Source organism: Sminthopsis crassicaudata, chromosome 5, assembly GCF_048593235.1.
Source record: "Sminthopsis crassicaudata isolate SCR6 chromosome 5, ASM4859323v1, whole genome shotgun sequence".
In the NCBI taxonomy this organism is placed as follows: domain Eukaryota; kingdom Metazoa; phylum Chordata; class Mammalia; order Dasyuromorphia; family Dasyuridae; genus Sminthopsis; species Sminthopsis crassicaudata.
Genome location: NC_133621.1, coordinates 89,832,246 through 89,855,472, shown reverse-complemented (window position 1 = coordinate 89,855,472; position 23,227 = coordinate 89,832,246). Strand labels below are relative to the sequence as shown.

The following is a 23,227-nucleotide window of genomic DNA, read 5'->3' as shown; positions in this document are numbered from 1 at the left end:
GTAATGGTCAGAGAACGTGAGAATATGCTGTAGGGCTTTCCTGCCATCAGCCGACAGGTCAACACTGAATTCGGTTTACACCAGTCGTTGCTTATTATGGGTGTGCTGCTGACACTCATGGAAACTGATTAGATAGGGGATAGGCCCAGGGAGATTTTGATTAAATGTCATTTTTCACTTTCCTCATAAAAAAAAAAAAATCTCCTTTTTTCAAATGGCTCCCCATTTCTCAGTTACTCCCCATTTAGCTCATTGTTCCTGCTGCTAAATGGTTACAAGACCATTCTTCAATTCCTTTTCTCCTCTACTCCAGTGATACTGAGCTATGAATAGCATCCCTTCTCTCCCCCTGCCCAGTTTTCTCCTTCCACTGTAGGGCCCTTCCTAATCCTCCCTGGCAGGGTCAGGAATGTGATTCTCCATAAATAAGTCAGGGCAACCCAGTCTGACCTGCTGTTTGCAAACACTCCAATGGGCAGATACTCCACCCTTTTTCCAAGAGGCAAGAGGAAAAAGGACACATTCTGTAGAAAAAAAGACAACCTTGTTTTAAGAGTCTGCTGGAGGTGAGCAGTGGGAATGACCTAAAGGATCCTAGGGGAAAAGAAAAGCCAATACACTTTGGAAATATTTCCTGGAGGTGGGCAAATCTGTGAAGCAGACTTTATTTTTGTTTTGTATTTGTTTTTTGCTTTTTTCCTAGGTGGGTGAGGCAACATTTGATTTCCCTTTTTTATAATACTTATTTTCTCTCTGTGATGCTACCCCCACTACCTCATGTAACCTCATGCTTCCCAACTTAACTGAAGGCCTCACAAACCTAACAGCCCCTATATGGCTGTTTTCCTCAAGCAGCTCTGCATTCCAAACCACTCCCTTTACTAGTCACCAAACACAAATTTATTTGTCTCACATCCATTTCCAAAGAAACTCAATGCATAAAAAAGGAGTGGGTGCTTATTCTGCCCCAGCCTATCCTACATGTCACAGAGCATCTCTCTAGCCATCAGTCATGATGAGGGACATCAAAGCATAGTCCAGAGAAGAAATCCTTAGAGATAGGGTCAATGTATCCTGTGAACTTTAACATATGCTAGTATTTGATGGATGTGGTTGTATTCCCAAAGGAAATGGATAACAACAATAAATTAAGTAAATCCCTGTAGGCTTCCTACCTATTTCCAAACCTAAATCTTACTACTCTGCTTTAGCATATCACATACACTATGCAGTCTGAACCTTCTTTCCCTTCTGTTCACATCTTCTCACCCTTTGAAGTCCTCCTCCTTAAAGTCTCTATTACTATATTTTTGAAGCAATGATTCCATGGCTCAGTTCCTTTGCTTCTTTAAATCCCACAGCTTTCTCTGTCAATCCACCTTAACATGTTAGGGACGGTCACTCTCTATATTTCACCATTATTCCAAGGGTTTTGGTTTATTAATTAGAAATTTTGACATTTTCTTATCTGATCACAACTTCCTATGATTCCACCTTTCCCTGTGCCCCACCTTTTCTAAACCTTTTGTTTGCACTCATTGAGATTTCCAAGCCCTCCATTCCACAGTATTTTCTCAGGCCATTATTTCAGTTGTGACTTTACTTTCTTACCTCTCCAATTTCAACTCGGACAAAGCAACATTATGCTGTCATCTACTCTCAAATTTCTTATCCTTTTGTCCTAAAGCCATTCACCTGTTGCTGAACCTTAACACTGGATTATTCCCACAAGCCATTCCATCTTGAACGGAGCTGGAAGAAGACTCATACTCTCATTGACTGGGTCCATTACATATTCACATTATCCACCTTGAACTAGGCTCTTGGTGCCCTATCAATCCTTTTATATTTTTCTAAGCAGTATCAGTTCTTTTATTTCTTTGTAATTTATTCCCTATTTCACAAACCTGCCCCAAACTATTATAAACTTTCTCTTTCAGGCTCCTCTTTCTGATATCTTGCCCTGCTTTACTGAGAAAATCGAGTTCATTCTTAGCTCCTTCTTCTCTGTTTCAAAAACCTTTTGATGTTATCTTTTATTCTTTCCTTCTTTCCCATGGTCTTTGAAAAAGAGATAATCATTATCCTTGCCAAGGTCAACCCATCCACATGTGCTCTGATTCCATCTTTTTTTTGTCTTCTCTTGACATACCCATCTCCTTGCTGTCTTATGTCTCGAACTTCTCCCTAGCTAATGATGCCTGCTCCACTACCTTCCAATAAGCCCAAATTTCCCTATCTAAAAAAATCTATCATTCTAGATATTATCCTATTTCTCTCCTCCTTTTTTCAAACTCCTTGAAAAAGCTGTTTATACTCAATGTCTCCACTTCTCTCTTACTTCTCATTCTGGTTTACAACCTCTTCATTCAGCTGAAACTGCCCTATTCACAGTTGCTAATGATTTCTTTCTTATCAAATCTGAGGCCATTTTATCAATCCCCATTTGGTACTCCTGACCATTCTTTCCTCCTAGATATAATCTCCTTTCTGACTTTTTTGTGACACTTTTCTCTCCTAATTCTCCTATTACCTGTTTAAATCACCTTTGTTCGGTCATCATCCATGGCGTCAAGTGGGTATTCCCTAAAATTCTGTCTTAGACCTTCCTCTTTTTCCTCTTACTCTTTCCTCTATACTCTCCTGTTGGTAACATTAGAAGCTTTCATGGATTTAATTATTAACTCTATTCAGATAACCCACAGATTTATATTTAGCTTTAGTCTCTCCTATAAGCTTTAGTCCCTCATCACCAATTGCCTTTTATAGCAGTTCAAAGGAGATATCCTAGAAACATATCAAACTCAAAATATCTCAAATTAAACAATATCTTCAAACCCTCTCTTCTTCCAAGTTCCTGGATTTTCTCAAAAGTACCATCATCCTTTCCGTCTTTTAGGTTCATAACCTCACTATTATTCTTAACTCTCTACTTTCCCTCATCTCACATATCCAGTCAGTTTCCAAGTCATACAATTTCTACTTCCACATCTCTCACATTTAACCCTTTCTCTCACTCACACACCCGACCATCAGAGCTAAGGCTTTCATCATCTTTCACTGTTAAAATAAACAGTCTCCTAATTGGTCTTCCATCCTCAAGGCTCTCCTCACTATAACCCATCCATCCTATACTGCCTAAGTAGTTATCCTTAACTGATGACACAAGTATGTAACTTTCCTATTCAATCAATTATGTTGGCTTCCTATTGACTTCAAGATAAAATATAAACTTCTCTATTTAGCTTTTCAAACTCTACACAACTTGACTTTAGTCTATCCTTCCAGTGCCATTGAACATTACCTTCCCTATCATGCTCTGAAATCCAAACAAACTGTTCTCTCTGTCTCTCTCTGTCTCTTTTTCTCCCTTCTTCCCTCCCTCTCTCCCTCCTTCCTTCTCCTACTTTATCTCTCTCTCCCCATTCATCACACATAACACCCCTTAGCACAGCACCTAGTATATATATATATATATATATATATATATATCAGTCATTTTTTTTCCAGCTGTGTCTGACTCTTCAGACCCCATTGGAATTTTCTTGGCAAAAATAATAGAATGATTTGTCATAATCTTCTTCAGCTCATTTTACAGAGAGGAATCTAAAACAAACAGGCTTAAGTGACTTGCCCAGTGTCACTGAGACAGTAAATATCTGAAGCTGGATTTGAACTCAGAAGATGAATCTTTCTGACTCCAGTCCCAGTATCCTAACTATTTAGACACCTAGCATATACTAGGCACTTAATAGATGCTTGTTGTTTTAACTGACTAAATTTTTCCATCGACTACACCCTAAACAGGGAATAGACTTCTTCCTTACCCTCTGTCTTATGAACTCTCTTTCTCTCTTTAAGATGTGGTTCAAGTGTGGCTCTTTCCAACAATGAGATGATCGAGGCTAGTTCCAAAGGTCTTATGTTGGAGAGAGCACTCTGTACCAGAGAGAGGACTGTAGGGACTGAATGTGGATCACAACATAAGATTTTCACTCTTCTTCTTGTTGTTTTCTTGCATTTCATTTTCTTTCTAATTTTTTTTCCTTTTTGATCTGATTTTTCTTTGTGCAGTATGATAATTATATAAATATGTTTACATATATTGGATTTAAGGTATATTTTCTACCATATTTGACATATATAGGATAACTTGCCATTTAGGGGAGGGGGAGGGGGAACTGGGAGAAAATTTGAAACGCAAAGTTTTGCAGGGGTCATTGTTGAAAAATTATCCATGCATGTGTTTTGAAAATAAAAAGCTTTAATAAAAAAAAGAAAAACATGCAGTTTAAGAACAGAATCAGAACAGCTTATACATTATACAATAATAAGCCTCCTGTGAAGATAAACTTTGAGAGAATGAAGGAGCCTGATAAATGTACATCTCAGCCATGATTCCTGAGGACTAATAATGATGTATGCTCCTCACATCCTGACAGAGAGGTGATGGATGGCCTACTGACATAGAATGAGGCATGTATTTTTGGACATGGCCAATGTGGCAATTCTGACTATGAATATTTTTAAAGATGCAAATCAGGGATTATTTTCTGCATAAAGTCCTTCCCAGTTTCTCTGGTAATTAAGCACTTTACCTGCTATACTCCTGCATATTTAATATTTTGCATGTATGTTCATTTATTTGCTTTATATTCATGCTGCTTATATTTATACATGTACTTATTGTATCACCCATTAGAAGATGAGCAACTTGAGAAGAATTTCATTCTTCTCCTAGAACTCCTAGAACACTGCCTGGCCCTTAATAAATACTGACTGATTGATGATGATCTAGAATTGTAATATAATCTCCCCCCATACTTTAAAATAACATCAGGATGAGGAGGAGACCCTGAACAGTATTTAATTGAGACAGTTAAGGAATAGGAACGTGACTGCTGCTGGCAGGATTATTAGGGCAGTAATTGTGCCACCAGGACTGGCATATGGGGAAAGCATTTAGCAGGGAAGCATAAGGGGAGGAAAGGACAGTGACTGTTGCTGGTAGATAATTAGGCTGGTCACAACCCTGCTGCTTTAGAATATATTTGGCTATCAGCAGAGACAGAATCAGACCCATGTAAGCTTCTAGGGCCTTCTAGGGTACAGCGACATTCACTGTCTAGGTCTCCAAGAGAATTTCCCTTATATGGAAACAGCTCCCTGTCTGTCTCCCTCCCTCTGATGTCTAGTGTAGCTATGTATGTTACCCTTCAGTGGATAGGGCCAGGGGAAATTAGGGGGGGATTAGGGGATATGTTTCACAGGCAGGATCTGTGATGGGAGGGTAATTCAGATATAGCCCCAGCCTGCATATCTGCATATTGTGGCCACTATTATTTCAGGAGATCCTTCTCCATCCCCCCCTTTTCTCCCACCATTCCCAGGCATATTGTGAGCCCCATACAAAACGGCAGGCTCTTTGAGAACAGAAGATATGGAGACTATATCTTACACTTCTTTGAATGTCCTCCCCTCTCTCCTATCATCTCGACAGCTCCTAGTCTATACAGGACCATGCACAAAATAAACCTGAGTTCATAAAAAGACATTCCATGCAGTCACACCATTCCCTTTTATTTTTCATCAGGATTCGAGGCTGAATTGTCAGAGAGCTTTCTGTTCCCCTGAGCAAACTTTCCATTTAGAAGTCTCTCTGGTCATTTGATTACATCTAGCTTTCTTTTACTCTGACCTTTCTGAAGCTGCCATTCTGCCTCTACACAAAAGCTCAAGTGCGTCTTGTCTCCTCGACTTCATGGATGAGAAGGGTCGGTCGTTTACTTGAGCAATTAGGGCAGGGATCTCTGGAGTGCATGCTCAGTACCTACTGAATGAATGAAACTCAGGTGAGAATAGGAAAGCCGGCCACATGCAGAGATTTCCCAGCATTTCATTAAAAGTCAGTGGCCTGAGACACAAGACACCTATTCCTCCCCCACCCCTAATGAGATTTTAATAACAGTCCCCGGAAATTTCCTGGGTCTGGAGAAACATAGTATTGCAAGGGCCATTTTGCTTTCATCCAAAGATCTTTATCTACTTTCAATTAAAATTCAATCAGCAGCCTCTGGCTCCTTAACAATTTCCAAGGACTATTCCCTATCAAGTTGACTCGTTTTGTTGATTCAATCAACTGTGTGTGTGTGTGTGTGTGTGTGTGTGTGTGTGTGTGTGTGTGTGTGTGTGTGTGTGTTTCCACATTGAGGGAAATACTGTGGGAAATATGGAAAGTGAAAGAAATATATATATAATCTCCCCCACTGAAAGAATTTCCAAGTATCACTGAGAACCAAGATTTTGGTAAAAGAAAAGGTAAAATATAATTTTTCCAGGTGTAATTAAGCAGGATGGAGGTTCTCATTGAGAATGATCAACAAGGGTGGAGTAGCTGGGTTGAGACTCCAAGAGGGCCACGGACCTTGAGCCTGGCCGTGACACTTTCTTTCATAGATTAATTTACCACTTCCTCTCTTCCTCTGCTTTTAAATTTGTCAGCTAGTGGGCTAAAAAAGAAGCAGCATGGGGTAATAAGGGAAGGCATGCTGGATCTGAAGTTCAAATCCTCCCTCCTCCACATATTAGCTACGAAGCAAATCATTTTTACTTGTGAGTCTCAGTTTCCTCCAGTGTAAGACAGGGATGACTATACCTGTAAAAGCAACATTACAGAGTTGGTGTGGGAAATCCAGCGAGATAAGGTATGCAAAGCGCTTTGCAACCTCTGACAATGTTATGTGCATATCAGGTATTATAGGAAATCAAAACCCCAAGAGAGCTCTCCTTGAAAGTTGTCAGTGCCTTGACAATCCTTTTTCCCAGAGACCCTTTGATTTCCCCTAATTTATCTATCCCAGGGATGAAGGTGATCTATTTTTGGAAGAGCGACTGATGCAATTGAAGAGTTGCTATAGCGACAGCTGGCTGCCACAAACCAAGTCCTACTATAGCTCCGCCTATTGGTAAATAAATCCAAAGAGGCTCCAGCCTGAGGGATCACATTGGGAAACCTTGCCCCTTCTGGGATTCATTTAAGGCCCCTTGGGAAAGGATGATAGTGTGGAGGAGAGAGCAGATGGGGTGTCCATGGGCCATGTCTCAGTGGAGCAGAATCAAACCCTAAACTGATCTTCTCTGAAATGGGGACCCACAGATTCTCATCAAACTATAGGAAACTTGCAAAAAGGGATCCAAGATGGGTGGGTAGCTCCCACTCTGTTACTGAAGTGAAGAATAAACTTTAAGGGGGGACTTTGGAAGGCTGAGAGAAAGAAGCTCTTAAATTATAAATGCTGATTCAAAAGGAGTTCCTGAGAGAGGATTAGCCTGAGAGCAAGGGACCCCCAAAAAGAACCCCAGAAAAAGTAAAAGGTCAGTCTTTCTGAAATCCTGGAGCCCTGGTTTTTCTGAAGGGTGGGGAGAAGTGTACCAGAAGAAATATAGAGGCTGGTAATTCTCAATCACGCAGAAACAGAAGGCTTTCTCTCTTCCCTAATTCCAAGGAAGGGAAAGAATAAGCAGAATGAGGATGGAGATATATATATATATATATATATATATACACACACACACAAATCTCAGGGAGGCCAATCATTTTTTGTCTTTAGCTGCCGCAGCAGGACCACAATCAGTGGAGAAAGGGGCAGAGCAACTGCAGATGAAGCAAAGATGGCAGTGGCCAATTTGGGGGGAAGAGTCTTAGGGAAGGAAAAGGCCAAGCTGGACTGAGGGACTAAATATCAGTAGCAGAATCCAGTGTTTATCAGTAAAAAGGTTCTGTTGTAATGCTTTTCCTTAGCTTAACTAGATTATGGTATGTGTTTGGAAAAGGACTAGCTCTTGGGGTCTAGAGGAGCTGCATTCAAATCTTACCTCTGACACTTACTACTCGTATGAGCTCGGGTTTGTTATTTAAACTCATTAGACCTTAGTTTCCTTATCTGAAAATGCAGGACTGGGGCAGAGGAAGAGAAGTTCCTTCCAGTTCCAGTTTATGCTTTTACAAATTGTTCTTTGTGTACCTTCAAAGACAGTGTTAGAGAATTGCATCTCCCTCAGTAGCCTAATAGTATTCTGACTTCATCACAAAACAGGTAAGAATGGGAACCAAGCAAGTCATTTAACTGCTCTGAGACTCAGTATCTTATAAAATGGGGGATTTGGACTTGATGGTCTCTAAGTTCCTTTCAGTCACAAATCTGTGATTGATTCCATGTAATGTTTATATTTTCACAGTGATTAGCAAAGACTCCAGTGTACAGTAGGTACTCAAATTATAGTCATCAATGATGACTTAATATCATAGAAAAAACTCATTATTTCCGTGCTTCAATGGTTCTATCATCCTACTGATGTGCACACCCTTCCCATCAATGTAGACTTCAATTCATGAATGCCAGTCCATCTTGAGCTACTTTTGTCCCTACTATTCTGTAACTACTCCACAAAGAAGGCACCCAGAGTTCTACAAGACTTCTTCCAGATCTTTTGACATTTCATGGACCTTGAATTCCCATTTGTTTGTCATGTCCTTCCGACTAATTTTCACTTACTCAACTTCTATCCATTCTTTTTGCCTTCTTGAAGGGAGAAACCATATCTTACACTTGCATGTATCATTCCCAGCTTCTAGGCTGGCATGACAGACATCAAGTAAGCATTCAACATTTATGAATTCATTGGTTGATTTTTGGTACATTTTTTATCTGGCTAAATATATCTCTTAGTACAAATATGGGCTAACTAGGGCTTTAATCAATCTGTCATTTATTGTGCCTGGCTCTCTGCTAACTGCTGTGGGTACAAAGTGTGGTATAGCTTAAATACCTGAAAATTCAGAGAAGGAAAGATCTGAGAGTTCTGGGATGGCCACTGAATGTTTTGTAGAAGTACCATTCAAACTGGACCTTAAACAATGGATTTAATTGCAGGAAGGAAGCAAAGAGTAATTGCTCTGTCTTCTTTTTTACAATGTTTTCTTAATGAGAGTCAGCAGGTGGAAAGAGCTCTGGATGTGGAGTCAAGAGACCCACGTTTTAACGCTGGTTCCAGCACCTACGAGCTGTGAGAACTTAATAAGGCAGATAGGCTCAGAGAGCCTCAGTTTCCTCATCAGCAAAATGGACATGATAATGGTTTCTCTATTTATCTTAAAGAGTTGTCACAAAGAAAGAATTGTGTATATATATTCTATTACCTAGTAATAAAGGTCTGTTGTTCCTTGTACAAGATTGCCATTTTTCATCTCAATGTCTTTGCACTGGCTGTCTCCCCCGCTTGGAATGCGTCCCTTCCTCCCCTCTGCCTCGAGTTTCAGCTCAAATCCAACTTTCTACAGGAGAGTTACTTGGTCCCCCCCGGCTGTTTGTGCCATTCTAGGTACCTACATGTTGTTTCCTCCATTAGACTGTAAGCTCTTTGAGGGCAGGCATTAAAAGAAAAATCTTCCTCTACATCTCTCGGATTTAGTATAGTGTCTGGAACATAGTAATATTCTTTTGATTGACTGATTAAACTAGGAGATATTATATAAATAGAAACTATTATTACTAAGTTAGATAGCTAGAAACTGAATTTAGTAGTCTGAGTATTCTCTTAGCCTTCACATTGATAACAGAAAAAATCCAGCATTCAATCAATTAACAAGTATTTATTAAGCATCAGATATGGGCCAGATACTGTGGACTAGATCAGTGACAAAGATACGAAGAATGAAACAATTTCTTCTCACTTAAACTTTAGTCTCCAGAGCATCATTGCTATCTGTAGCTCCAGGAGGGCTAACCCCTCTGGTGGGAGAGCTAGCTGAGTACTTTCTAGGGCTGCTTATGCACCTTTGGAGTCCACTTTCCCCTGTAACTCCAAGAAGCCACAGCATATATAGCATTCATATCCCTGTTAACCATCTTGGCAAATGGGCTAAACCAGGACTCAAACCTGTCAGTGTGTTGGGGAGTGTCTATCCCAAGCATTCCCCAGTGGACTAGGTGGATGAGAACAATTTATTCCAAAGTCCATGAAAGCAGCTTAGATTTTAATTACGCATTGAATATGCCATGGATATCCACCAGTTGTCCTGTCTTTTGTCCAGACACTGACCTTCAGTGCTTCAGGAAGAGAGCTAGTTAGGTTGATGATTTTGCACAATTCTGCCTCACTTAAATCCATTTCATATGCAAGTCAAGACATTCCCCATGAAGGATGCTAGTGGTTCTCTTCAGAAACGACAAAAACAATAATCACAATATGCTTCAATTATGCAGAAACACAGGGGCATCTAACAGTCAGAGGCCACTTCTAGTAATTAAGATGAACAGGCAAGACTATGTAGGGGAATGTTTAAATTTCTAGATTTATTATTTCTTACGCTTCATTCAACTTCAGAGTTAGAGATAGAAAAAAGCTCAGGAGGATAATTTTACAGAGAATCCTGAGGTTTAGAGGATAAATGTTTTGACTAGAATCACATATGTAGTAAGTGTTAGGAATAGGAATTCTGACCCTATAGCCAATGTTTTTTTCCATTGGATGATACTGTCTCAGACTAGTTTGCTAAAAATAATAGATCTTTATTAAAAGTATATAATAATTTAAAGTGAGGAGGATGTAAAGCTGAATTTGATATACCCCACGGCAGGGATAAGGAAAGGGGAGTTTAGGAGGTACTCGGGTCTGGATCAATCATGAAATGTGGTTCTCAGTATCTGCTCAATAAAAAGAACACATGCCATTTCTATGTAACATTTCAGACAATCATCTGGCACCTATTTGAATAACTCCAGTCATTGTGACTTTACTACTTAAGAATTTTAATGATTAAAAAGCTTTTTTCATTATGAGCCAGAATTTGTCTCCCTTAAGCTTCTACCCATTGGTATTAGTTTGCCTTTTGTTGCAAGAGACAGAATGCGTCATCTTCTGCACTAAACTTCTACATTTCTTAGATTATTCTTCTCCAGATTAAGTATAAAGTACAATCGGGATAAACAATCATTCATGTCCCTGCTCTCTCTCTTTAGAACATATATGTATGTATGTGTATATATTATATTATATACAATACATGAAATTACAGTATATATAATATAGTGTAGATAGTATTATATCTAAAATAACATATAATACATATATAATATAGTCTTTATACATATAATACATATATTACATAATAAAGTATTTTTATACATAATACACAGATATATTTTATCTCCATTTAAGCCCTACTTTTTGATCCTTTATCATGCCAGATTCCTCCAAGGCTTGCATGCTGTTCCTTGCACATGGCACTCCATCTTTGACCTAGATGTCTCCCATGCCTGAAGAACATTCCTTCCTCATCTGTGCCTTCTAGAATCCCTTCCATGCTCACCTCTGTTTCTCTTTGAATTAATTAGATATTTCTAGGGTAGTAAGAGGTATAGAACAATGAAGAGTATGTGTATCCTGACAATTTTACCATTTTATGGGAACAACAAGTAAATTAGCCATAATAGTTAAACAGAATTTACATACAGCTTTCCTTATTTTCCCTCATTATCTCTAACATTCACAATCTTTCTACTCATCTTAGCATTTTAAATATCCTTTCAACAGATTGTTTATAATGATTATTGGTTGCTTTTGACTCTAGTAACTAGCATTTATTAAAACACCTCATCAATCAACTGAAATTGCAAAGTTTCGAATTGTCAAATTTGGTGGCCTTTTCTAAACCTCATCTCCTTCTACCTCTCTTCAGTATCTCATCCACTGATCAGTCTTTCCTCCTGGGAATCTGTCTTCTATAGATTTTCGTGACTTTGCTGTTCTTTCTAGCTGTCTGACTATTCTCAATCTACTTTGCTGGTTCATCATCCACATCATGTCTCCTAAATGGGACTGTGTACCCAGGATCTATTCTGGGCTTTCTTTTCTCTCTAAACTATTTCACTTGGTGACCTCATCAGCTTACATGGATTTAATTCTCATTTCTATGCAGGTGACTCAGATTTGTACTGTTTCCTTATTTCTGCTTCTTGAAATCAGTGATGTTCTTAAACACTTTAGCTCCATCTTCTATGAGAAATATTTCCTGCTTTTCTAGCTGCAACTTCCTTTTTCTGCCCTAAATTATGCTATTTTAAAAATAAATTATTCTGTATATCCTTCTTTATGTATATGTTATTGCCCCCGATCTTGACAGTGGGAACTATTTTTGTCTTTGCATATCTAATTCCTACCAGTGTCTAACATTATTATGGATGCTTAATAAATACTTGATCAAAACAGAGCGTTTCTTGCCCTTATGGGGCAAGTCCAATAACCTCTTTTCTATGGGACTTTCTTGCTTCACTTGATACCACCATGGAAGAGAAAAAAAAACCATTTAATTCTCTGGAGTGATAATAATAAGTAGCCCCTGGTGATAAGAGGTGGCGTCATGTTCATGTCTACAAAAGCACAACCTGCCAGCTGGGAAAAGAACTTCCCATGCTCTTTACCTTAATAGCTAGGGAGGGATAATTAATGCTCCCTTCAGGGAAGTAAAGTCTAATGACAGTGTACTATAGCAGAGAGGGCTCCAGAATTGGGAGACCTCATTTTGAATCCCAGTTCTATCACATACTAAAGGTGTGACCCCCAAGGAAATCACTTTTTCTTTCCTTCAGAGATTCTGTTTCATTAACTGTAAAATGGGGGGTGGAGAGGAGGTAAGGTAGAAGATGGAAATAGGCTATTTTGAAGTTCTTCCCATTTTATTATTCTGTCTTTTGGGAAGACAAAAAGAAGAGAAATTAGTCTATCGGGACATCACAGACTACAGTTCCCCTAAGTGATATTTCTTAAACCACAAACAAAAAAATCTTGAAAAAAGGATCAAAATACCCCAAGGAAGCTATCATACTGATACTCCCAGAATTGCAGGAGTCACAACAGACATTATATTATTCATCCTCTCCAGGAAAATTTTATCTCTCCCTTTCAAAGGAGGATGATCCTGTTCATCCTAGATATTCTGATTCTATCATATTAATCTCCTGATTTCTCTTTCTTTCACAACAGGGCATAACCTGTGTTCCTTTCATCCTTCCATATCTTCAATCTTTCTCCCTCCTCTTCTCTTCCTTCCTTTCCCTTTCCCTTCCTTCCTTCTTTCCTTCCATTCTTCCTTCCTTCCTTCCATTCTTCCTTCCTTCCTTCTTTCTTTCTTGTGTCTGCCCTCAGTTCATGTAACATCTTTTATAGGAAGGCTCTGCTGATTTCCCTAGCTGATAGTATCACAGTTTTCTCTCTCACCACATTTTCATTTATATACTTATAGACTTTCTTGCTGTGTCTCCCCATTACAATGTAAGCTCTTTGAAAGCAATTGTCCCATCACCTTCCACAGTGTCTTGCCACAAGAAACACTTAAATTCTTGCTGAATTGAACTGAATTTCTCCTTTCCATTTCTTTCTTCCTTCTAGAGAAGTTCTAGTTTACATAGTTACCCATTTCTTTCCTATATGAATTTTTCTCATTATTGTCTGTCTGCTTCATCAGGAGGCATGAGTGTCTGTGAAAGCCCCCAAACATCTTTCAACAATAGGGTAGGGCAGGATGAACTGGGACATTGGTGCATGACCATAATGTCTGGGTATTTATGAAGTCTAAGGGTGTGTACTGTTTGGGTGTCTGTATACAAGACAAACCACAGGCTTTGGCTAGAAGGAGAAAGAAGGTATGGAAATACTCAGAAAAAGTTGGATTCTTATTACATTAAGACAAAGTCTACATAATCAAGATGAGTAGAAGGCTACAGAATTATCAAGTGAAATTTCAAGGGATGAAAGTGGGGGCAGTGTAGCCAGAGGTATCCAATTCTCAATCTTCAAAACTTCCTTGGGATGGCATAAATCAGATTCAATTGTATTTGGACAATGTTTAACAAAATAAATAAAATATAATAAAACACAGATAATGTCAATTTGTGGTTTTCTAAGTCAATATGTAGCCTGCAGGGATCTGTTTCTATTTGATCTGCTATAGACAATCATTTTAGTTAATCTACTAGCTAATCTATATTACAATGGGGTGGACAGACAGGAGGTTCCACTCCTATCAGATAAAGTATTCTAGTGTCTAGTTTGTTTCTCCTTTGAACAGAATGGACTTGAACATAAACAATTCAGCAGCGGCTACTTGGAGTTAAAGGCTACTTACTCTCTCCTTTCAATCCAATGAAAAAAACAATATGACACCAGGGTGTGAGAACACTAAGGAGGCACTTAGCTGCTATATAACTTTGGACAATTCTCACCTTGATTCCTCCTAGTCTGACTTCTAAACCCCTCTGTTCCACCCTCTTTATCCAATATAATTTTCCTTCTATATCTCAACAAAGCTTTTGTTCCATCACCTTCACTTGTGCTATTTCAGATACCCTCCCTGCCCAAATGACCTTTTGAAATGCCCTTACTCCTCATCATTTCTTATGCAGGACACCATGATGAGAATGTTAGAACAGAGAACCAGTCATAAGAAGCTCAACTTGAAAGACTGCCAGAAACTGCTCGAGGCCACGTTTTTCTCTCCCCATATTAAGCTCCAAGAGCACAAGTTGTCTAAATGAACCTTTTTTTAACATGGGGTGATTGCTGGCACAGTGGAAAGAGTACTAGGCTTAAGAATCAGGAAGATATGGGCTTAAATCAAAACTTTACTATCTCTGTGACCACAGGCAAATCATTCAATCTCTGGTTCCTCTTCTGGCAAATGAGGATAATAATAGCCAAAGTGCCAACCTCCCAGATTTACAGTGAAGCTCTATTGAGATAATATAGGGAAAGTCTTTGCAAACCTTAAGGTGCTATATAAAGCCATTATTATTATAGCACTATAATATTTACCACTTTATTAGGAACCATTTTCTGACAATTGTTTCCTATCTATGACATCTCCATAACTGAACTAAAACTCCTTAAAAGCAGGGATCAAATCTAGTAGAGAGTATCCTCAAAGTACCAATAATTAAAACTATTAATGCTTAAAACGTCACTAAGACTTTTGGGACACCATGTACTTGTGTATTCACCATGTCATCCAGTCCAGTCTCAATTCAACACTTGTTAATCTCTATAGCTCCAAATGCCTTTTAAAACAGGTCTTTGAGGCTCTTCCATGCAATCTGAAGAGAAAGGATGGCAAACCTTATTGCCTTTCTGTTGGCCCTCACCAGGGACATATTTGGCCAGGGACTCCAAGAAAGGGCACATTTTTTACAGTCTCCAAGAAACAATATTTTTCTCCACTGTTTCTCCTTCAATGCTCCCGGAACAGAATATCCTTTAAAAAGTCAAGAAAACAGTCTCACTTTAGATAAAAGCAATCCAATTAAGAAGTCCTATCTGTTACTAGTTAGGTGGCAAGCAATAATTAGACACTAGGCCTGGTATCAGAAAGATCTGAATTCAAATCCATTAACTATATGAGTCTGAGCAAATGCTGCCTCAGTTTCTCCATATGTAAAATAAACTGGAAAAGAAAATAGCAAATCACTCCAGTATCACTGCCAAGAAAACCCCAAATAGGGTCATGAAAAGTTGGACAGAACTGAAAACAATTGAAGAACAACATAACAACCTGTTACTGGGAATGCTGGTCAGAAAATGGAGAATCATAAGGAAAGTTTTGAGCTTGGTGGGGAATCCACTGTTTCCTCTAGAATTGAAACTCTAGGTAAAATGAATTTCTTACTCTATTGGCAGAGACCATTCTGATGGCTTTTGTACAAGCAAAGAGGGCAGGAAATTAAAATTATGTCATTTGGTTTTCCTACATATGATATTAATCTTTAAGTTATTAATTAAAATGAACTAATTAAATTAATAAAAACAAATTTTGCTGTTTGTTCTCAAAGAGAACTGGGTTATCAAGAAAATGTTGTCATGATATGCAAGTGATCTGCAAGGTATTCCTGGATCTCTACCATCCATACTATGACATATTCATTAACAAAAATATTCAGGAAGTAGGGGGGCAGGAGATTTGTCATTTCAATTTTCAATCAATTAAGGGTAGAGCAGAAAATTTATTCTGTTTCAACTCTTGCTGAAAATCTTTCTATGTTCTACTACACTTTCCCCTCATAAATAAAGTCTAAGGGAGTAAATTAGAACAGGGCTTCTTAAACTTCTTCCACTCGAGATGCCCTTTATGCCCAAGAAATTTTTACATGACTTCAGGTATATAGGTATATAAACTATGCATACAAATCAAACATTTACTGATTATAAATCATAATTTTCCAACATCCACATTCAATTATGCAACCCCATATGGGTTCATGACCCACACTTTAAGAAGCTTTGAAAAATACTCTCACATAATTTAGGACTTGATTGAATAGCATGTTATTTTAAAAAAACATTTCATTTGCCTCCTTTTTTTTTTCAACTGAATGTAAGTAAGTTCCTAGAGGGTAGGATCTATGTTTCCTACTCTTCTTTAAAAAAAAAAAAAAAACTAAAACAAAAACAAACAAAAAAACTATTGCAGAATTGGATACCTACCACACTCTCCATAAATATCTAGGTTGACAGATTTAGAGCTAGAAGAAAACATATAATTGAATGAATCCCAGTATCATAAATTTAGAGCTTCAGTAGAACTTAAGAGATCATTAAGTCCAACTTCCTCATTGTACAGATAAGGAAACTGAGGTTGAGAGAGATGAAAGTATTTGCCCAGGGTCACAGAGCTGGTGGTATCTGAGGTAGTATTTGAATTTAATTTTTCTTGGCTTTAAGCTCAGTATTCTAGCTAATGTACCATCAAGCCAACTCCTATTTCCCCTCACTTACAGAGAAGAAACTCATAGATTAATTGATAATTGAACTTTTCTTGTTTGACATAGAATCTTGCAGGGACTAAGAACTGTTATTCTCAATATGGAGTGGCAATTTTTTATTTAATTAAAAAATTGAACTTTAGCACACAAAACAGTATTTCCAATATATGCAACAGAGTAAAAAAAAGAATATTGTACATAAAACCATAAATCTTTATTCTATGCTTGCTTTTTTTCTTTAATTGTATAATAAATTCCACACATTGATTTCAAAACACAAACTGATTATTTCAGACTTGGTGCAGATGCTGTAAGTATAGACTGAATTTGTAGTGAGCCAAGGCAACCCCATGTGGTTTGTTTCTAATTCCTATTATTAACTTACTTCTTTGTGATTTGCCTATTTTGTCCTAGAGTAGAAGGCTGAAAAAAAATTCTGGTTAATTAAGGGTTTTGAAAGAGCGCTGGATTTGGAGTAAGAAGATCAGGCTTTGAATCCCAAAACTCTGCCACTTCAACCTTAGGGGCTTCACTTTCCTTATTTGTGTATTTCTCAGGGGTGGTTGGAGAAGGTGACTTCCAAGGTCCCTGGAAGCTCTAAATCCATTCTTCTAAAGCTTCAAGTCTCAACTAAGAATGAGGCCTGAGGGAAAGGAACAAGGTAGAAAAATTTTGATTGGGGGAAGCAAGAAATAGGCCTTAGATAGAAAGCACTACCTAGAGAGGGTGAATATCTGAGATGACAGGCCCAGAGGGGAATTGAAAATAGAGGTGGAAGGGCTCTAAAGACTGACTTTACCATTCTGCCTAATCTCCTATCACTTCTTGGATTAAAAAAACACAGGCAGTGGAGGAGGAAGGACTTTATGACCAGAGGAGAACTAGAGATCATTATTGATCACAAAATAGAAGATTTTGATTACATCAAACTAAAAAGTTTCTGTACAAACAATACTAATGCAAACAAGATTAGAAGGGAAGTAACAAATTGGGAAAATATTTTTACAGTTAAAGGTTCTGACAAAGGTCTCATTTCTAAAATATATAGAGAATTGACCCTAATTTATAAGAAATCAAACCATTCTCCAATTGATAAATGGTCAAAGGATATGAACAGACAATTTTCAGATGATGAAATTGAAACTATTTCCACTCACATGAAAGAGTGTTCCAAATCACTACTGATCAGAGAAATGCAAATTGAGACAACTCTGAGATACCACTACACACCTGTCAGATTAGCTAAAATGACAGGAACAAATAATGATGAATGTTGGAGGGGATGTGGGAAAACTGGGACACTAATACATTGCTGGTGGAGTTGTGAAAGAATCCAACCATTCTGGAGAGCAATTTGGCACTATGCCCAAAAAGTTATCAAACTGTGCATACCCTTTGGCCCAGCATTGCTGCTATTGGGCTTATATCCCAAAGAAATACTGAGGAGGGGAAAGGGACCTGTATGTGCCAAAATGTTTGTGGCAGCTCTTTTCGTAGTGGCTAGAAACTGGAAGATGAATGGATGTCCATCAATTGGAGAATGGTTGGGTAAATTGTGGTATATGAAGGTTATGGAATATTATTGCTCTGTAAGAAATGACCAGCAGGAGGAATACAGAGAGGCTTGGAGAGACATCAACTGATGCTGAGTGAAATGAATAGAACCAGAAGATCTCTGTACACTTCAATGCTGTATGAAGATGTATTCTGATGGAAGTGGAAATCTTCAACATAAAGAAGATCCAACTCACTTCCAGCTGATCAATGATGGACAGAAACAACTACACCCAGAGAAGAAACACTGGGAAGTGAATGTAAATTGTTAGTACTACTGTCTATCTACCCAGGTTACTTATACCTTCGGAATCTAATACTTAATGTGCAACAAGAAAATTGGATTTACACACATATATTGTATCTAGGTTATATTGTAACACAGGTAAAATGTATGGGATTGCTGTCATCAAGGGGAGGGAGTAGAGGGAGGGAGGGGATAATTTGGAAAAATGAATATAAGGGATAATGTTATAAAAAAAATTACTCATGCATATATACTGTCAAAAATTTATATAAAAAAACCCACAGGCAATCTTAAATTGGGGGAGGGGATGTATTAAAAGGTGTTTTTTTTGTTTGTTTGGGTTTTTTTGTTTTGTTTTTACTAAAAAGACTTTTTCTTCTTCTTCTTTTTTTAAATAGCTTTTTCTTTTTCCAGTTATATGCAAAGAGAGTTTTTTTTTTAACCTTTGCAAAATCATGTGTTCCAAATTTTTCTCCTTCCCCCACCCCTAGACAGCAAGCAATCCACTATAGGTTAAACATGTGCAATTCTTCTAAACATATTTCCATATTTGTCATGTCACCCAAGAAAAAATAGATCAAAAGGGGGAAAAAACAAGACAGAAAAAAAAAACCAAGCAAACACCACCACCACCACCACCAAAAAAAAAAAAAAGGTGAAAATTCTGTGCTTTGATCCACATTGAGTCTCCATAATTCTCTGGATACAGATGGTTCTTTCAAACTTATTGGAACTGCCTCATTGTTGAAAAGAACTAAGAAAGATCTCTTTTTGAAGGAAATAAACATTTATTCATTTTGAAAAGTCTTTTAGTGAGAAAGAATACTATGACAGTTAAAAAATTCTGAGTGACCACTGATGTATGAAGGTAAAAAAAATGAAGCATTAAATATTGGTCAAGTAGTTACAGATAGCAGCACTACTCTGATGTAGCTTTACCAGTGAGAAGAAAAAACTAAGTTTTAAAGAATATAGCAACAACCAATTGTTCTGGACCTTAGCTTCTTGGCTAATTTCTGGCAGTGGCTGTGGTCCTTTTGCTATATACTATTTAATTCAAGAAAGAATATCTTTCTCATATTTTAGATAGAATTAAAAAAATTAATGGAACATATATATATATGTATGTATATATATATATATATATATATATATATATATATACATGTACACCTGGAAAAATTCAAATGAGTATCAAAGGAAACAGATTAGTGGGCAATGATCATCAAATAATCAAATATTTGTTGAGTGCCTAATAAATGCAAAATACTATGCCATAAGCACTGGAGGAAATAAAAACAAACAATAATATTAATAAGTCTTTATGGATATAAGATCCATTGATCTTGTTTCTTTTCTAATTAGCCTACTGTAGTAAGGTTAGTCTTCCTTTGAAGTGCATAACAATTTTATCACAGGCTGTTTAAGTTCTCTGATGGCAGGAACAGAATATTAGTTTTCTCTCCTGAAGATAAAACCCAGAGAAAGGGGTTATAAATCAAAATCATTACTTTTCTATCTACCTAATACCCTGAGAAAGGTGTGGACAAGCAAGTTTAGATAAGCTTTGGGCTAACATTTTGAATCTATCAAAGGTATAATGTTGTTCATTTCTGGCAGGTGGTAGGTACAAGAGAAACTGGGCAGGGGTGGGAAAGGGAAGGGTGATAGTTTCAGTGAGAAGGACCATTCAAAGGTGTGCTTAATCACATAGTCTGAAACATTCCCTGCACTCATGGAGTTTCCAATGTAGTGTTCAATTTTTTTTCCATGAAGCCTCATATAATAGATTTCATATGGATCTCATAAAATAACTATATAACAATAATATAGCATAATTACATGTTGTATAATAACTCTATACAATATTGACTATTTTCTCACATGACTGTTCATAACATAATAATAATTCACATTTCTAGAGCTCAAGCCGGAAAGGACCTTTGAGACCATATAATTTACCCTGCTCCTTTAAGGAGTGTGTGTGGAAGTTAAATGATTTGCCCAGAGTGACCTGAACTTAAGTTTTCTGACTTCAGATACACTGATCCTTTCACTGTCCCAATACTTTAAGGTCTTTTGAAAAGTGAGAACTTTTAAACTGTGGAGTGGAGCCCTTATAACTTCGCAAATGTATGGAAAGCTGGCCAGCCCTCTGATATTCTCTACTGATATTTCCAACTCTAGGGACAACCAAGAGTGGATCTCCCCTGGGTTTGACTATATGTCTCTCAAATTGTCTCTGCAATCAATTGAAATAATTCCCTCAAGGAGATATGCAATATGGCACGTTGTCACAGAAATAGCAACACTGGGCAGTGATCAACTATGATTGATTTACATATTTTCAGCAATACAATAATCTAAGATAATTCAAAAAAACTCATTATGGAAAATGCTATCCACATCCAGAGAAAGAAAAATGGAGTCCGATTGGAGATTTTTACTTTTTGGGGGTAATTTTTCCTCTTTTATTCTATTTCTTCTTTCACAACATGACTACCCTGAAAATGTGTTTTACATAATTTCACATATATAACCTATATTAAATTGTTTACTATCTTGAGAAGAGGTATAGGGAAGGAGAAATAGAAAAATTTCTAACTCAAATTTTGATGAAAAATTATGAAAATTTTTATTTTAAAATAAAAGTTAAAAATAGTCTTTCACGTGTAATTGAGAAAAAATACTATTTAAGAGAAAAGAAAAAAAAAAAACCCCAACCCTAACACCTTGAGGCTAAACTGTATTAATCGGTAAGTGAACACAAGATGTCATTACCCACTAAGTCTACCTTGCTCCAGACCAAAATAATGCTTCAAGTATAATGCATACAAGTATCCATCCCAGCCATCTTCTTGTCCTATGCCCTGCCCCTGAGAATGTGCCCAAATCAAATGGATACCCAAATGCTTCTGGACAGGATGTGATAATCAAATCCTTTATGAATTCACTCATCATTTCCCTGGTCAATTCTTCCCCATATGGATTATATTTCCCTATTAGAAATTAAGTTCTTTGAGGGCAAAGAATATACTTTTTCTTACATCTCTAAATCTTGGGACATGGTAAGCACTAAATAAATATTACATTCCCACATTTATTCATTCAATCTCCTCAGATCCTGATTTTAAAAAAATCAAAATTGCCTCCAAACCAAGGCATTGTAAATGTTTACATTCTTACTTGACTAGATTTTAAGCCTTGGTCTGCTCTGGTGGCTGGTTTACGCCTTCTTCCTCCTTGTCCCCCAATACTTCGAGTCATTCTCTCTCAAATTGATTACTAAGTGAGATCCTAAAATATGAATTATTTTTACCCATTTAACACCCATATACTCTTTAAAAATACCCTAAAATAGCTAAAACATATCAACTCCAGGTTATTCATTAAAACTCCACCTCCGCTCCCCAAGCTGACGTTTTCTTCTAAAGGAATATCAAGAAAAAGAATATATCTGTATCCACCAAGTCTTGTGACAGATTCTTCCCGGACTATGTGGGCAAAGGGATCAGAAACAAGTCATTTTAGACACAATTTGGAAAGCTGCCTCCATCAAACTGGACTCCTAATGAAAAGCCTCTAAAGTAAGAAGATTGCTGGAGTAACGGAGTAAGAAGAGGTTATTTAGCAGGTTTCTGCACAGCCGCGACCCTCAGGGTTTATTTCCAGCTGTCTACCACAGAGCATCAAGGATTGGGGAATGGAACGGTTTCCTACCGAAAAGGCCATGGGGTTCCGACTGGCGCCTCTCTGTACTTCGGTTCTGGTCCTTGCGTTTCTTGCTCCCCCTGAGGCTGCCAAAACGCTTCATGAGCTGCCCCGGGCACCGGAGCGCCGGCAGCCTGAGATCATAGCCAGTGCCCGGGAAAGTGGCGGGCTGCCCGGGGTTAGCCCCCTGGGCACGTGGAGGAGCAGGCAGGGGAGGTGAGAGAGCCCCCCACGTGAACCCCCTCGAAGTTTCCCAGCAGTAAATTCCACTCAAGTGACAATCTGTCAGATTCTGAAGGATCCACGGCAAGCCCAAACAGAAAGGGGCAGGGGGAGCAAGCAGAGCCAGCAGCCAAGGGAGACAGCGGGTCAGCCCCAGGTCTGCTCTTACTGTACTGCCCGCAGTCTGCAGAAGGCAAGAACCCTTTGAAGTGCCCACTGGTTCTGCTGTCTGAGCAGCCAGGGCAGCCACTGCCTGAAGCAGCCAGTCTTGTCCTTAAGTAGGCAAAAAAGCTGCCAGAACCTCACGCCCAATCTCCCCCAGGAGAGCTGTTTATGAAGTGAAGGTCAGGAACTCAGTGATGAGCTCCAGGACTTTTTTTAAGGAAGGGATGGCAAAGACTAAATAGGCAAAGGAAGCCCAAGCCCACTTGCAGAGAATGTCATGTGCAATTGAGCATGATGTCTCTTTAAAAAGACTGTAAAAGGAAACCACCCTGTACAGACAATTCTTGGCACCAATTAGCCCAAGCACATTCCTATTATGACATGATATCACATAACTATTTTGATTCATGTGTTCTAGGTCTCTCCTGGGACGGAGTAGGAGGGCTGCTTCTTGACAAAGTAAGAAATAAGTAACTGGTTTCTGATCTGGAAATTTCTGGGCAGCCAGTCAATGAAA

At 38.1% G+C, this 23,227-nt stretch overlaps 1 protein-coding gene across 5 annotated transcripts in view; it reads right to left on the bottom strand.

The window, feature by feature from the left end:
- Positions 1–23,227, bottom strand: part of PRKAG2 (protein kinase AMP-activated non-catalytic subunit gamma 2) — a 409,151-nt gene that overhangs the window by 170,511 nt on the left and 215,413 nt on the right. Inside the window, exon 1 of one of the 5 annotated variants that reach the window (XM_074267442.1) lies at positions 22,333–22,987. The exons of 3 other annotated variants lie outside the window; for them this stretch is intronic. In XM_074267442.1, the coding sequence (XP_074123543.1) occupies positions 22,333–22,426 (94 nt within the window). In that variant the 5' untranslated portion in view covers positions 22,427–22,987. Of the gene's footprint in view, positions 1–22,332; positions 22,988–23,227 lie in introns of those variants that run through there. One more of the 5 variants, XM_074267444.1, reaches the window with a different exon arrangement.